The 16,069-nt window shown below is 51.0% G+C and overlaps 1 protein-coding gene across 1 annotated transcript in view; it reads left to right on the top strand.

The window, feature by feature from the left end:
* The first annotated feature begins 7,467 nt into the window (after positions 1-7,467).
* The window catches only part of Papln (papilin, proteoglycan like sulfated glycoprotein), a 30,545-nt gene continuing 21,943 nt past the window's right edge, over positions 7,468-16,069 (top strand). Inside the window, exons 1-4 of the mRNA XM_045154069.1 lie at positions 7,468-7,527; positions 12,876-12,991; positions 14,044-14,104; positions 14,292-14,394. Of these exons, the coding sequence (XP_045010004.1) occupies positions 7,471-7,527; positions 12,876-12,991; positions 14,044-14,104; positions 14,292-14,394 (337 nt within the window). The 5' untranslated portion in view covers positions 7,468-7,470. The remainder of the gene's footprint in view (positions 7,528-12,875; positions 12,992-14,043; positions 14,105-14,291; positions 14,395-16,069) is intronic.

Raw genomic sequence — 16,069 nt, 5'->3', positions numbered from 1 at the left:
CCGCTTTCTAGAGAGGGTTAGAGTAATTCTGCTGCTTTTGCTGCCAAATTTTCTTTGCTTAAGAATTCACACGACTCCCCCGGGGTGGGGGGGGGCAGTGACCCCAGCTGCTTGTCTTCCTCCTGCATTGGTGGGTATGAAGGGATCTGGGCTCGAATCAGCATTCTGTCTGAGCATCAGCGCTCCAAGGTCCCCCCTGCAGACCTCTCTGTCTATCTGAAGTGGGGAGGACATAGCCAGCAAGGGCCCAGCTTTGTGACCTCCCTCAGGCCTGGGTCAGTACCGTTTTCCTAGGAAGGAATGAACTCTAGTTTTCAGAAAAGAAGGAGGGGGCAATGAGTTTCTTGGTTTTTTTTTTTTTTAAAAAAACAAAAACAGGCATGGTGGCTCACTCCTTTAATCCCAGTGCTGGGGAGGCAGAGGCAGGAGGATGACCGTGAGTTCAAGGCCACCCTGAAACTACATAGTGAATCCCAGGTCAGCCTGGGCCAGAGCAAGACCCTACCTAAAAAAAAAAAAAAAAAAGGAAACTGCAGGAAAGGGAATTAAATTTACCACGTTTATAGAGCACTGCCTTTGTGCTGGCTGGTGTCCTGCACACAGGCTGTGGAGATGCAGGTCTTTCTTCTCACAGCTGACCCAGGGAGACAGATTCCCACCCTGTGAACACCCCAGAACTCTGAGGCAGACAGGGTCAGCGTTGGAGGGAGCAGAGTGTACAATTTTATTGGGGAGGGGCGCTGAGGCATGAGTATTGGGGAGGGGGCTTGGGAAGAGTACATTCAAGGTGGTGGGAAAAGCTGGCTAGCAGCGTGTGTGTGTGTGTGTGTGTGTGTGTGTGTGTGTGTGTGTGTGTGTGTCTGGAATAGCTATTCAGGAGGTGGCTGGGCACCGAGGGGTGGTATGGGTTCAGGGTAGTTAGAAAAGGTTATGGCAAAGATCTGTGCAAGGGGAAACGGAGTTGAAGCAGTGACTGGCACAGACCCAAGACAGGAACGACCCGGAGCCCACGGAGTGGAGGGGTAAGCCAGGCTTTGGCAGGGACCCAAGGGCGGAGGCAACTCTGGGGCGACGCTGGGTACCACGGGGCCTCTCTGCGGGGGGCACCCATCCTCCCTGGGGATTGGAGGTGGAGGTGGGTGTCAGCGGGCTGGGTGGGGGTTAGGTGGGGCGGGGAAGAACCCAGCCAGCGGCGGGGAGAAAAAGTGGCCCCTGCGCGTGCTGGACCTCCAGGCTGAGGCTGGGCACCGACGGCTGCGCGGCGCTGCGCTCCAGGTAGGACCAGGGGGTCGGGGCCGCGCGCCCCGGGCTTTTGCAGGCATTTGCCCGGCCTGTTTCGCCGGGCTCGCGGCGGCGCCAGAGAAGCGGGGGGCCCGGGAGACACCCCATCTCGGGCTCTCCCATCGGTGGGAGGTCGCGGGCGGTGGGCAGGACGTTCTCCTCGGCGGCGGGGACCTGCGGCCAGCACCGGCCGGGACGCACACCCGGGTCACCTGTTGGAAACGCCCCTCGGGCGCCGTCCTGGGCGGGGCGGGGACCATGCGGACCCCCGACCTGAGGTGCAGCCGAATCCCCAACGCCCCAGATCCCTGAACGTGACGTTGGCAGAGGCGGTGCTGCGTGCAGGGACACCGGGTCGCGCCCGGGCCACACTCGGGGGCTGGCTCTGCTGCCCGATGGACGGGGTTTTGCCACCACGTGAGCGGAGAAAAAAGAAAACAGTCAGGTTCAGGGGTGTTTGGAATTGCAGACATGGGATGGCAGCCCCGGGCAGGGTGGGCGGCAGATCCAAGTGGATCTCGTCTCTGGGCCTTCCTAAGTCTCTGCGATGCCATGCCGAGTCTCCAGCCCCAAGGCTCACCAGTCCCAGGCTGGGTCACTGACCCTAGGGCAGCTACAAGCAGCGCGGAGCCTCCTCCGCCCCTCTCCTCCAGGCATCTGCTCTGACTGCTACTGCAAGGACTAAACGGATCCTTGTTTGTGCCCAGTTAACCAGGACGCGCGGCCACGTGCGGCATAAATTTTGCTGAACATGGTTTTGGTATACTGTATTTTATCCTTATAAAATGACTTCAGATTGACCCAAAGTTGTGTTTAAAACAAAATAAAACTTAGGGGGCTGGAGAGATGGCTTAGTGGTTAGGACAAGTGCCTGCAAACCCCAAGGACCCAGGTTTGATTCCCTAGGACTCACGTAAGCTAGATACACATGGTGGTGCACGCTTCTGGTGGCTGGAGGCCCTGGCACAACCATCGCTCTCTCTCTCTCTCTCTCTTTCTCTCTCTCTCAAACAAATAAATAAAAATAAAATATTTGCCGGGTGTGGTGGCACATGCCTTTATTCCCAGCACTCGGAAGGCAGAGGGAGGAGGATCGCCGTGAGTTCGAGGCCACCCTGAGACTACATAGTGAATTCCAGGTCAGCCTGGACTAGAGTGAGACCCTACTTTGAAAAGATAAAATAAAATAAAATAGTTTTTAAAAGTCAGGCATGGGAGGATTGCTGTGAGTTAGAGGCGCTGGGCGACAGCACGACCCTACCTCAAAAAAATAAAATAAAATTTAGGGGCTGCAGAGATGGCTTAGCTGTCAAGGCATTTGCTTGCAAAGCATAAGGACCCAGGTTCAATTCCCCAGTACCCACATAAGGCATCTGCACAAGGTCCTAAAATGTATCTGGAGTTCGTTTGCAGTGGCTAGAGTCTGCTGCGCCCATTCTCTCCCATTCTCTCTCTCTCTCTGTCAATCTCCATCTCTTGCTCTTAAATAAATTAATTAAAAATATATTGTAAGCACACAAGTCAGTGCTTGCACAGTTTAACATTTTGTACTGAACCTCAGGCATAGTTTATGTCAGTCTCCGACACATGCACACACATGTGCACACACTGCAGTGTGTAGATGGAACACACACCACACAGAGCACATGCACAGTGCATGCTTGCTCACCCCAAACCTCGTGACGCACACACCTTACTACACAAGTCCACATGCTGCACCCGAGGCTGAGCGCCGACAGGCACACACGTTGGTCATGGAGCCTGACTGTGAAGCTTTACTGCTCACACAAGGGTTGGATTGGGTTTAAACCAGGATGCAATTAATGAGAGAGAGAGAGAGAGAGAGAGAGGGACATGCCAGGGCTTCTTGCTGCAAACAGACTCTAGAAGCATGTACCACTTCGTGCATCAGGCTTTAGTAGGTACTGGGGAATTGAACTCTGTCTGCTGGGCTCTTTGCAAGCAAGCACTTTTAATCACTGAGCCATCTCCTCAGCCCTCCAGTTAACTTTGTTTTTTTCAAGGTAGGGTCTCACTCTAGCCCAGGCTGACCTGGAATTCACTCTGTAGTCTCAGGGTGTCCTTGAACTCATGATGATTCTCCTACCTCTGCCTCCCAAGTGCTGGAATTAAAGGTGTGTGCCACCATGCCTGGCTCCAGTTAACATTTTTTTAAAAAAGATTTATTTATTTATTAGAGACAGAGAGGGAGTGGGAGAGAGAGACAGAGAGAGAAAGAGAAAGAGAATGGGCACGCCAGGGCCTCCAGCCACTGCAAATGAACTCCAGACATATGTACCACCTTGTGCATCTGGTTTACGTGGGACCTGGAGAATCGAACCTGGGTCCTTAGGCTTCCCAGGTATGCATCTTAACTGCTAAACCAACTCTTCAGCCCTCCAGTTGACATTTTTAAAAATCAGTTGAGTTAGGAGTGTTGGGGTGAGGAGGTCTGTTACCCAGGCTGGCCTTGAACTCCTAGGTGGTAGTGATCCTCTTCCCTCAGCCTCCCAAGTAGCTCGGACTACAGGCACCTGCTGCTACCCCACCCACCTGGCTAAGCACGCAAATTGGTTTTGCATATGTGTGATGTGCATGCTTACTTGCGTGTGTGAGTGCACATGTGTGTGTGGGTATGTATGCACGTGTGGGCACGCATCTAGAGACCATATTGGCAGTCACTCTCCACTGTATTCTTTAAAGCAGGGTGCCTTGCTGAGCCTAGAGCTCACCAAGTTCACTTAGACCAGCTAGCCAGAAAGCCCTAGGGATTCCTGTCTCTGCCTTCCCAGGGCTGGGCGTACAGGCCACGTGCAGCACTTTTGGTGGGTGCTGAGAATCTGGACTCAGGTCCTCACGCTTGAGCGTCAAGTACTTTATCTACTCACCCCAACATCTCCCCCAGCCCTAAGCAACTGCATTTTTAAGTTGTCTTCCAAAACTTTCATTTTTAAAAAATATTTTATTCTTATTTATTTGAGATAAAGACAGAAGGAGGCAAAGAGAGAATGAGCATGCCAGAGCCTTCACCACTGCAAACAAACTCCAAATGCATGCAACCACCTTGTGCATCTGGCTTACGTGGGTTCTGAGAAATCAAACCTGGGTTCTTTGGCTTTGCAGGCAAGTGCCTTAACCGCTAAGCCGTCTGTCCAGCCCCACTGTTAAGCTTGATGAGATCCAGCTCATAATCTTAGAACAAATAATAGCTGTTGAATTTGGGACAAGATGCCATATAGTCCATGTAGCTGAGGCTGCCCTTGAACTCCTGATCTTCCTGCCTCAGCCTCCCAAGTGCTGGGATCACAGACGTGTGTCATCACGCATGTAGCTGATGACTTCTAGGTGGGCAAATACCTTTCGTCACCTATATCAACTTTCAATAAAGTGTTTGATTGAAGTTACAGCAGAAGGCTGGAGAGATGGCTCTGTGGTTAAGGCACTTGCCCGTAAAGCCTAAGGACCCAGGTTTGATTCCCCAGGACCCACATAAAACCAGATGCACAAAGTAGTGTATGCATCTGGAGTTTGCAAAACTTTCATTTTTTAAAAAAATCTTTTTTTTTTTTTATTTATTTGAGAGTGACAGAGAGAGAAAGAGACAGAGAGAGAGAGAATGGGCGCATCCGGTCCTCCAGCCACTGCAAAAGACGCGTGCGCCCCCTTGTGTGCTAACATGGGTCCTGGGAAATTGAGTCTTGAACTGGGGTCCTTAAGCTTCACAGGCAAGAGCTTAACTGCTAAGCCATCTCTCCAGCACCAAAACTTTCATTTTCTTAAAAAATCATTTCATTTTTGGTGATGAAAACTGACTTGCAAACTTATCCACCCATCCATCTATCTATCTATCTATCTACTTGAAGAGAGACAGAGGGAGAGAGAGAGAGAATGAGGGCCTCTAGCCACTGCAAGCAAACTCCAAATGCATGTGCCACCATGTGATACTGGTTTACGTGGGTTCTGTAGAGTCCAACCTGGGTCCTTAGGCTTCACAGGCAATGGCCTTAACCACTAAGCCATCTCTCCAGCCCTTTTTTGTTTTGAGGTAGGGTCTTGCTCTCGCCCAGGCTGACCTGGAAATTCACTATGTAGTTTCAGGTGGGCCTGAACTCACAGTGATTCTCCTACCTCTGTCTCCCAGGTACTGGGATTAAAGGCATGAACACCACCCTCAGCAAATTTATTATCAGGTTTTTTCTTTCCTTTTTTTTTTTTTTTTTTGGCTTTTTGAGGTAGGGTCTCACTCTAGCTCAGGCTGACCTGGAATTCACTATGTAATCTCAGGGTGACCTTGAACTCACAGCAATCCTCCTACATCTGCCTCCTGAGTGCTGGGATTAAAGGCAAGATGTGTGCCACCATACCCGCTTTATCGGTTTTGGTGGTGGTGATGGGTTTTTTTGTTTTTTGTTTTTGGGTTTTTTTTTTTTTTTTGGTTTTTCAAGGTAGGGTCTCACTCTAGCCCAGGCTGATCGGGAATTCAGTATGTAGTCTCAGGGTGGGCTTGAACTCACGGAGATCCTCCTACCTCTGCCTCCCAAGTACTTGGATTGAAGGTGTGCGCCACCACGCTCTGTTTAGTTTGTTTTTGATAAAAAAAACTTCCATCAATAGCTGATGGAAGATAGATGATGGCTTTTTCTTTTTTAAAAAAATATATTGGGGGCTGAAGAGATGGCTTAGTGGTTAAGTGCTTGCCTGTGAAGCCTAAGGACCCCAGTTCGAGGCTCGATTCCCCAGGACCCACGTTAGCCAGAGGCACAAGGGGGCACACGTATCTGGAGTTCGTTTGCAGTGGCTGGAGACCCTGGCATGCCCATTCTCCCTCTCTCTCTATCTGCCTCCTTCTCTCTCTCTGTCACTCTCAAATAAATAAATAAAAATGAACAAAAAATATATTGGGTTGGAGGGATGGCTTAGAGGTTACGGACTTTTCCTGCAAAGCCAAAGGACCCAGGCTGGATTCCCCAGGACCCATGTTAGCCAGATACACAAGGGAACTCACGCATCTGGAGTTCGTTTGCACTGGTTGGAGGCCCTGACTCATCCATTCTCTCTCTCTTTCTCTGTCAAATAAATACATAAATAAATAATATTTTAAAAACATATATATGAGGTCAGGCCTGGTGGTGCATGCCTTTAATCCCAGTATTTGGGAGGCAGGGGTAGGAGGATTGCCATGAGTTCGAGGCCACTCTGGAACTACATAGTGAGTTCTAGGTCAGCCTGGGCTAGAGTGAGACCCTACCTTGAAAAACAAAACAACAACAACAACAAACAATATATATATATATATATATATACATATATATATATATATATAAAATTTTTTAATGTATTTACTTGAGAGAAAGAGGCAAAGAGAGAGAGGGAGAGAGAGAGAGAATGGGCACACCAGGGCCTCCAGCCACTGCAAACGAACTCCAGATATATGTACCCCCTTGTGCATCTGGTTTATGTAGATCCTGAAGAATCCAACTGGGATCCTTTGGCTTTGCAGGCAAGCACCTTAACTGCTAAGCCATCTCTCCAACCTGGCTTTTTCTTTTTGAAATTAAAAAAAGATTTACTTATTTGAGAGAGAGAGAGAGACAGAGAGGCAGAGAGAGGGAATGGAGAGAATGGGCACACCAGGGCACTAGCCGCTGCAAATGAACTCTAGACGTACATGCTACCTTGTGCATCTCGCTTACATGGGTACCCGGAAATCGAACCTGGATCCTTAGGCTTTGCACGCAGGCACCTTAGTGGCTAAGCCGTCTCTCCAGCCCTGGGGAGGAGTCTTTGTTAAATCTAGCACAGTAAATCCGGTAATTTGGTTTTGAATTCCACTTTTCAACAACGTAGCAGTATTTTTAATTGTGTTCTTTTTTCTTCTCCTCCGGTACAAGTGGTTCCTGAGCTTCTGTCAATTGCAGAAAGGAGCTTTCTCTCCCGTGTGTGCGAGTTGCTGGATGCATGATATGATCTCTGTTGTGTACCCAGAGGTCTCTGTGAGGGTCTCCTGGTCAACTGTGGGTAGAGGGAGGGTCTCTCTCTCTCTCTCTCTCTCTCTCTCTAACACACACACACACACACACACACACACACACACCCGGTGCCAGTCCTCTGGCTAGCTGTGGTGATGGAAGGTGGTGCCCTGGCCTCTGCCCCACCGGCTCTAACCTGCGGCCTCTCCCACAGGCTGACATGCGGTTGCTGCTGCTTCTGTCGCTGCTGCTGCTGGCTGATGTGCGCCAGTCCTTGGTGAGTGCAGCCCCGCCCCGCCCCGCCAAGGCCTGCCCTGCCCTAGGAGGTCCCTGGACTGGGGAGCAGGGGTGAGATGAGGAGACAGGATGCATCTCTCCAGTGGCAGCGAGACCTCCAGGAGAAGGGCAATGCCAGGAAGAGGGCATAAGAGGAGCGTACCGCCCTCCAGCCCCTTCTGAAGGGAGTGGCACCGTGAAGGTCTGGCCACCAGGGTGCCTAGAATTAACGGTCAAGCAGCAGTTTGCAGAAATGACAACTTGCCACCGAATTCTTCCTTTAGAAGGTGGTGGGTAACTTCACTGGGGCCCTAGCTAAGTTCCAGACCTTACTGCCCACACCCACTTTACAAAGGCAAGACCAATGGGGAAACATGGTAAGCCCAGACACCCTCTACCAGCCTGCAACAGGCTGCTCCTCAGCTGGCCTATTTGGGCCTAGAAGTGTGACATGCCTGTCCTGTCCTTTGCCCTGGGGAATAGTTCCTAAGTAGGACTGTCCTGCAGAACCTTCCAGATGGTGAGAATGTCTCTACCATCTAGCAGGAAGCTCACTGGGGGTCCACGGGGCTCCTGACTCTTGACATGTGTCTTGTGTAATTGAGGAACTTTTAGCATTGATTTAGGTTTAATTAATTTAAATAGCCATAGGTGGCAAATGGCTACCATTTTAATGTAAAACTAGAGAGTGGACACAGGAGGCCAACCGGTAGCTGTTTCCTTAAGGAGTCCAAAGGACAGGGCTCCTTGGAAAACTTATCTGGGTCTAAGGATACACAGGGAATGTTCTCACCTCTGGGGAGGAGAGTGAGGTGCTGAGCAGAACAGAGGGAGAACAGGGGAAACCCCACCCCTGTAAGACAGACCCAGGTGACAAAGAGCCAGGACTGGGCTGGAGAGATGGCATAGAAGTTAAGGTGCTTGCCTGCAAAGCCTAGGGACTCTCCATGTCCCATATAAGCCAGACAGTGACGCAAGCATGCAAAGTCACACATGGGCGCAAGGGGGCGCACACGTCTGGAGTTCAATTGCAGTGGCCGGAGGCCCTGGAGCACCAGTATTTTTTTTCTCTCTCTCTCTCATTCTCATACAAACGCACATAAAAAAAAAAAAAAAAAAAAAAAAAAGGCAGTCTGCTGTGCCTGCCTCAAAATAAAGAAATAAATAAAAATAAAGAGCAAGGACTGCTGACCCAGGGAGGGCGGGTTTGATGCTGCCTCTGTGAAGAGGTGAGTGGAAGGTAAGGGCAGGCAGAGGGTGGTGGTCATGGTGGGCAGTGAGCAGTCCTGAAGAGCCCACAATACAGTACAGACCACAGTCAGCCTCGGTCCCTCCCCCTACTACATACGGTATATGAGCCCCCCAGACGGAACTGGGCTCTGTGTGCTAGAGGGGTGTGGCCCTGACTCACAGCTCAGGGCCTCCATTTGTGGTTCAGGTGGATGGCAGGAGGACCGTGGACGCTGATCACTTCAGGGACAGTGCCCAGGGCCTTCCCTGACCTCCGCGGTCACCTGTCCTGCCTCTGTCTTTTTGCTCCCCACACCCGTCCCCATGCACAGCAGGCAGCTGATCCTCCTGGACACGTGCAGGAAAGGGGGGGCTCTGAGCGGTTCCCGACGGGAGCGAGGATGGGGTGCTGGGAGCGGCGCCAGGCAGGCAGAGACAGGCCCGGGGCGGGGCGGGGCTGTGTCAGCTCCTGGCTTCACAACACCTTGCAGCTCAGCTCGCAGTTTGGGTAATTATGGGGAACAAAATGCTGGTGACTGAGTGCGCGTGCGTGCGTGCGTGTGTCTGTGTGTAGAGGTGCCCCACATCGTGAGGGGCTCAGGCTCACAAACCAGGGCTCCTCAAGGCACCAGCAGGTACCTGCAGCCACCTCATAAGTGTTGGGCTCAGGAAATGGGGGTGTTTGTAAGACATCTGGTGAGGGAGCTCTAGAGAACCCCACACTCAAGGCCAGTCCCCGACTTCATCCTCAGAGCCCAAGGTGGCTGCAAGGCCAGGACACACTCACTGCTGTGGCCACACCAGAGGTCTGGGCTGTTTTCAGGGGTTGCATTAAGGGGTCACATCAGCAACAAATGGGCCATGGGCAAAGTGAGGGACAGCAGCATCACAGGACAGTGGTCCCCAAGCGCTGCCTCCTGGCTTTTCCCTGGTGGTGATGAGGCTTGAGGAAGGCCTGTGGGCCAGAATCCAGCCTGGAAAATCACCCTCACTCCCACCCCACCCTCACCACACAACAAATAGCTCCACTCCACAACAGAAACTTGGTCCAAGTAAAACCAGTCTCCACTTCACTGCGAGAGTACTGGGGCATTTTGGTTCACTGGTTTGGAAAGCTTGGAGGTTCTGCTCTGTCTACAACTGAAGGGGTGGGCACTTTTCAAGAGACAGGCAAAACCTTTGGTGTGCCCGGTTGAGCCTTGGGTTTGCGTGCCCCTTAGCAAGTTTAGTGTAGTTCACTCTGCCTCAGAGCTGTGCGCTGTTAAGAAACAAGGGTGGCCTGGAGAGCCGGCTTAGTGGTTAAGGTGCTTGCCTGCAAAGTCAAAAGACCTTGGTTCAGTTCTCCAGGACCCAAGTAAGCCAGCTGCACAAGGTGGTGCGTGCATCCAGAGTTTGTTTGCAGTGGCTGGAGGCCCTGGTGCACCCATTCTTTCTCTCTTTCTCTGCCTCATTGACTGTCTCAAATAAATAAATAAAAATAAAATATTTAAAAAAGAAAAAAAACTGGGTGTGGTGGTGCATGCCCTTAATCCCAGCACATGGGAAGCAGAGGTAGAAAGATCACCATGAGTTCAAAGCCAAGCCACCCTGAGACTACATAGTGGATTCCAGGTCAGCCTGGACTAGAGCAAGACCCTACCTTGAAAAATGAAAAGACAAAAAAAAAAAAAAAGGGTCACTAGATCAACAAAGACCCCTCTTCCCTCAAGTTGACAAATTTTGAGGCTGCCAGCTGGAGAAGAACTTGCTTTTCCTCATTCACACCTAACCTCTTTCTCTAAAGAATGGGAGTGATATTTTCCTAAGTGTTTTATTTATTTATTTATTTATTTTCCAAGTTAGGGTTTCACTCTAGCTCTCAGGCTGACCTGGAATTCACTATGTGGTCTCAGGGTGGCCTCAAACCCACAGCGATCCTCCTACCTCTACCTCCCGAGTGCTGGGATTAAAGGCATGCGCCACCACGCCAGGAGGATTCTTATGTGGTGACGCCCTAAGGTCCCCTTCCAGCAAATGGGACAGGTTTGCAACATGTCATCTGCCTGCCTGCAGACTGCAAAGTCAAGCTGGACCCATGTCTAGCTCTTTAGGATCAGTGTCTTATTTAGCTTCCCTCCCCCATGCGGGGGGGGGGGGTGGCACAGCCCCAGGATGAGCCCCAGGGGCTTGGAGTGTGGTGACCCGCCCTCTTCCCACTCTGTGGCTTCTTCTCTGTGCCATTCTACCTAAGCAGCAGGGCCCATCAGGTTGTTGTGAAGATTAGATGAGAGAATGTGTGCATACCATGTGGACATCTGACGCCAGCTGTAAGATGTCACCTCATTAAGATCACACTCCCGCTGAGTTGTCTCAAATAGCAGTCTTCCAACACAGGGGACTTGATCTTTTTCTCATATAAAACCCGGGGAGTGGTGCTGGAGAGATGCCTTAGCGGTTAAGCGCTTGCCTATGAAGCCTAAGGACCCTGGTTCAAGGCTAGATTCCCCAGGACCCACGTTAGCCAGATGCACAAGGGGGCGCACGCATCTGGAGTTCATTTGCAGTGGCTGGAAGCCCTGGTGCGCCCATTCTCTCTCTCTCTGTATCTGCCTCTTTGTTTGTCACTTTCAAATAAATAAAAACAAACAAAAAATGTTAAAAAAAAAATAAAAAAACAGAGGGTCAGAAGTTCAGGGCAGTTCCATAGCAAAAGTCCTCCAGATGCTAGGATCCTTCTAGATTTGTTTCATAATTTGAACCTTTCATTCGCAAGTCACTTCACAGTCCAAAAGGTTGTCCCAACTCCAGCCATCACATCTGCTTTCTAGCCAGCAGAGAGGAGTGAGCCAGGAAGCCGAGGACAGATGCCCATGCACGTTCTCTTTCCAGAAGACTGTAGACACCGCTGCCCAACACTTGATGAGAACCTGGTGCCGGCCGGAGCCACCGTAGTTAATCCATAGTTAGCTGCAGAAAACAGACCGGTACTGAGCTAGAGACCAAGCTTTCACGATGGGAGAAAGAAGGGTGGATATTGGGGTACCCCTGGGAGTCTCTACCACCAATTAGCAGGAAGATTACAATCTCCCCTCCCCTCACAAAGGATAAAATTAAGTTCCTAGTGAAACAGAACAGAGCTACAGAAACTTCTGGAAGTGAGGTTGCACACAGAGCAGAAGCAGGCACAAGGTGTGGTTTTTCCACTGGAGCACTGTGCTGTCTGGGGGTGACATTCCCTGTGCTCAAGATAGAGCCCCATGGATCTGAGGACTTGCCCCCATCTCTCCGCTCATTACATGTCTGCCTTGGGTCCTGAACTGCATTCAAGTAAATGTCTTCAGACACCTCAAGACAGCCTCTGCACTGGGCATGACATATGTTCAGGGAAGAATACCATTGCCCACACACACACACACACTTGGCAGGTTCCCCACCATGCCTGGCAAACAGTAGGAGCTCAGGGCATGGTGGTTACTGCTTTGCCAATGGCTAGGTTAAGATAGATGGTGGACTCAGAATCATGCATTAGGGTGCCTCTCCCCCCACCACCATTGTGGTGTTCTTTCTTTCTTTTATTCCTCCTCTTTCTCCTCCTCCTCCTTCTTCTTCTGGAATTCACTATTCTCAGGGTGGTCTCAAACTCCTGGTGATCATCCTACCTATGCCCCCCAAGTGCTGAGATTAAAGGTGTGAGCCACCAAGCCCAGCTTCCCTTCTTCTTTTTTTAAAAATATTTTTTATTTATTTATTTGAGAACCGAACAGAGAAAGAGGTAGAGAGAGAGAGAGAATGGACCCACCAGGGCCTCCAGCCATTGCAAACGAACTCCAGATGTGTGTGCCCCCTTGTGCATCTGGCTAACGTGGGACCTGGGTAATTGAGCCTCAAACCGGGGTCCTTAGGCTTCACAGGCAAGCGCTTAACCGACCCCTCCCCACATCACTGTTGACCCACAAACGCCTCTGGCCCCCTGTAGCTGCAGACTTCCCAGCTGCCGGAGCTCCTGCTGATTTGCTAGTGAAGGAATGCTTTGGCGTGCCTGGCAGTGTTACTGGTCCTGGCTCCTTGAACTGGTAGGGGAGTGTGTTTAGGCAGAGGGCCTGGCGACCCTGACTTACTGCCTGATCATGTCTCCCGCAGGCTCTCAATGTGAGGCTCCAGGGTGACACCTGGGGCCCCTGGGGTGAATGGAGCCCCTGCAGCCGCACCTGTGGAGTGGGCATCAGCTTCCGGGAGCGACCCTGCTATTCGCAGAGGTAGGAGAAACTAGAACCCACCAGCAGGTTGAAAGAGGGCAGGTGTAGGGAAGCCTGGGTCCCTGCAGGACAGTTTCATTCTGGAAGAGCATCGGTGCATACAGGAAAACAAACTATTTGAAAATGAACTATTTCCCATCTCCTCGCCTTCTCGTTCCAACACCCCAGCCTACCGTGAGCCCCTGGGCCCCTATGTAGTCAGTGCCTGGCACGTGGCATCACCCTCAGCCGGCAGGCTGGTTCCTGTGAATTCTAGCTGCCTTGCCAAGTATACATATTCCCTCTCTCCCCTACATTCATGTGGTTCATTAAGAATTCACTGTGCTCTCCGCGCTGTGTGTGATGCGTTCCGGAGAGGGCATGGGGTACAGAGACAGGTAATGAGGTGTCTCTGGCTGGTGGTTTTGTGAATTTGTGAATTGCCTGAGAACCTGGGTTGTTGGGAGATCCTGGGCTGGGGATGCTGTCTAGTGAGTGTTTACTGGGTTGGAGCCTGAGCACCACATAAACCAGGCTTGGTGGTGCACTCAGAAGGTGGAGGCAGGAGGATCAGAAATTCAAGATCTCAGCTACACAGCCACACACCCTGCTTGACCCTCCCCCACCCATACACGCACTCCAAGACTACCTAGGGTCTCACTCTAGCCCAGGCTGACCTGGAATTCACTATGGAGTCTCAGGGTGGCCTCGAACTCACGGCAATCCTCCTACCTCTGCCTCATGAGTGCTGGAATTAAAGGCGTGCAACACCTATGCTTTGGTTTAGGCTGCAGATTAATCTCACAGGTGGGGAGATATTACATCTTGGCTCCAAGGACAGAAGTGGGGTCTCCCCGAGGAAGCAGAGTGGTCCCAGTTAGACAGAACACAGTCAGGTTCCTGAGCCGCTTCTCCGAGGGCACACACACCGGCTGATGACACCCACCCAAGGGGATCTATGTCCTCGCCTTCCCAACGCGTCTGGCCCAGGCAGGCTCTCCAGGGAGCTCCGCAAGGAGAGCCCAGGAGGGGGCGGGGACGTTGGGGGTCTTGCCGGTGCTCTCGTCCCACAGGAGAGACGGAGGCGCCAGCTGCGTGGGCCCCGCGCGCAGCCACCGCACCTGCCGCACCGAGGTAAAGCCCTGCGCCCCGCCGGGTCCCCCGCGCGCATCCGAGGGGCGCACCGGGGCTCTGGGGCGGGGGCGTCCTCTCTCCGGGCTCGGGACCCTGGGGCTCCGAGGCACAGAGATAGAGGACGGATGCGACAGGACCCGCACCTCCCCCGAGCCCCCGGAGCCTCACGCTCTGCTCCGTTCTGCAGAGCTGCCCCGAGGCCGCGCGGGACTTCCGAGCCGAGCAGTGCGCAGAGTTCGACGGCGCCGACTTCCAGGGCGGGCGCTACAGCTGGCTGCCCTACTACGGAGGTAAGCGCCTATTTATTTATGAGCGAGAAAGTGGGAGAGAGAGAGAATGGGCGCGCCAGGGCCTCCAGCCACTGCAAACGAACTCCAGAGGCATGCGCCACCTTGTGCATCTGGCTAACGTGGGTCCTGGGGAATCGAACCTGGTTCCTTGGGCTTTTCAGGCAAATGCCTTAACCATCTCTCCATCTTTCCGGCATTGGTGTGACTATTCTGTTTCGAACCCTGGCTTTTTTTTTTTTTTTTTCCAGCCTGTGATCTGAAGCCTGTCTCCTGCTGTATGGGGATGGGGGGTGAGGGGGTGGTGGGCAGGGTTTGTGGCCCTTGGAGCAAACTGCGACAGGGACTGCCAGGCACAGTCACATCCCCTGCACCTGGTCTGTAGAACGCTGCATTGTGTGGCAGTCGTTAATTTTTTTTTTTTTTTTTTTTGATTTTTCGAGGTAGGGTCTCACTCTGGTCCAGGCTGACCTGGAATTAACTCTGTCATCTCAGGGTGGCCTTGAACTCATGGCAATCCTCCTACCTCTGCCTCCCGAGTGCTGGGATTAAAGGCGTGCGCCACCATGCCGGGCCTGGTTGTTAGTTTACATTGCACACTGCAAATGACCCCTGGAAACTCTACACATACACAGATTTCTTTTTTTTTTAATTTTATAAATTAATTAATTATTTGAGAGAGACATATAGACAGAAAGAGAGAATGGGTATGCCAGGGCCTCCAACCATTGCAAAGGAATCCCAGATTACATATGCTACTTTGTGCATCTGGTTTATGTAGGTACTGGAAATCTCAAACCTGGGTCCTTTGATTTTTGCAGGCAAGCACCTTAACAGCTAAGCCATCTCTCCTGCCCCATAAATAATTATATATATATATATATATATATATATATATATATATATATATATATATATGTAAAATCCTCCTACCTCTGCATCCTGAGTGCTGGGATTATGTGCGCCACCATGCCTGGCCCATAAATAATATATTTTAAAAACATTTTATTTTTATTTATTTATTTGAAAGAAAGACAAGGAAAGAGAAAGAGAGAGAATGGCCTCCAGCCATTGCAAACGAACTGAAGATGCATGTACCACCTTGTGCATCTGGCTTATGTCCGTCCTTTGGCTTTTCAGACAAATGCCTTAGCTGCTAAGCCATTTCTCCATACCCATAAATAATATGTATATATATATATTATATATATATGTATATATATATATTTTTTCTTGTTTTGTTTTGTTTTTTTCAAGTTAGGGTCTCACTCTAGCCCAGACTGACCTGGAATTCTCTATGTAGTCTCAGGGTGATCTCGAACTCAAAGTGATCCTCCTATCTCTGCCTCCTAAATGCTGGGATTAAAGGTGTGTACCACCACATATGGCTCATAAATAATATTTTTAAAAGGGGGGAAGGAGCCAAGTGTGGTGGCACACGCCTTTAGTCCCAGCACTTGGGAGGCAGAGGTAGGTAGATCACCATGAGTTCAAGGCCACCCTGAGATTACATAGTGAATTCCAGGTCAGCCTGGGCTATTGAGACACTGCCTTGAAAAACAAAAACAACAAACAAAATCTATCTATTTGAGAGAGTGAGAGAAAGAGGCAGATAGATAGATAGAGAAAGAGATTGAGCACACCAGGGCCTCTAGCCACTGTAAACAAACCCCATATG

The sequence above is a fragment of the Jaculus jaculus genome, chromosome 7, assembly GCF_020740685.1.
Source record: "Jaculus jaculus isolate mJacJac1 chromosome 7, mJacJac1.mat.Y.cur, whole genome shotgun sequence".
NCBI lineage: Eukaryota > Metazoa > Chordata > Mammalia > Rodentia > Dipodidae > Jaculus > Jaculus jaculus.
Note: the sequence above shows the minus strand (reverse complement) of the source record. Positions and strands in the feature narration are given on the sequence as shown.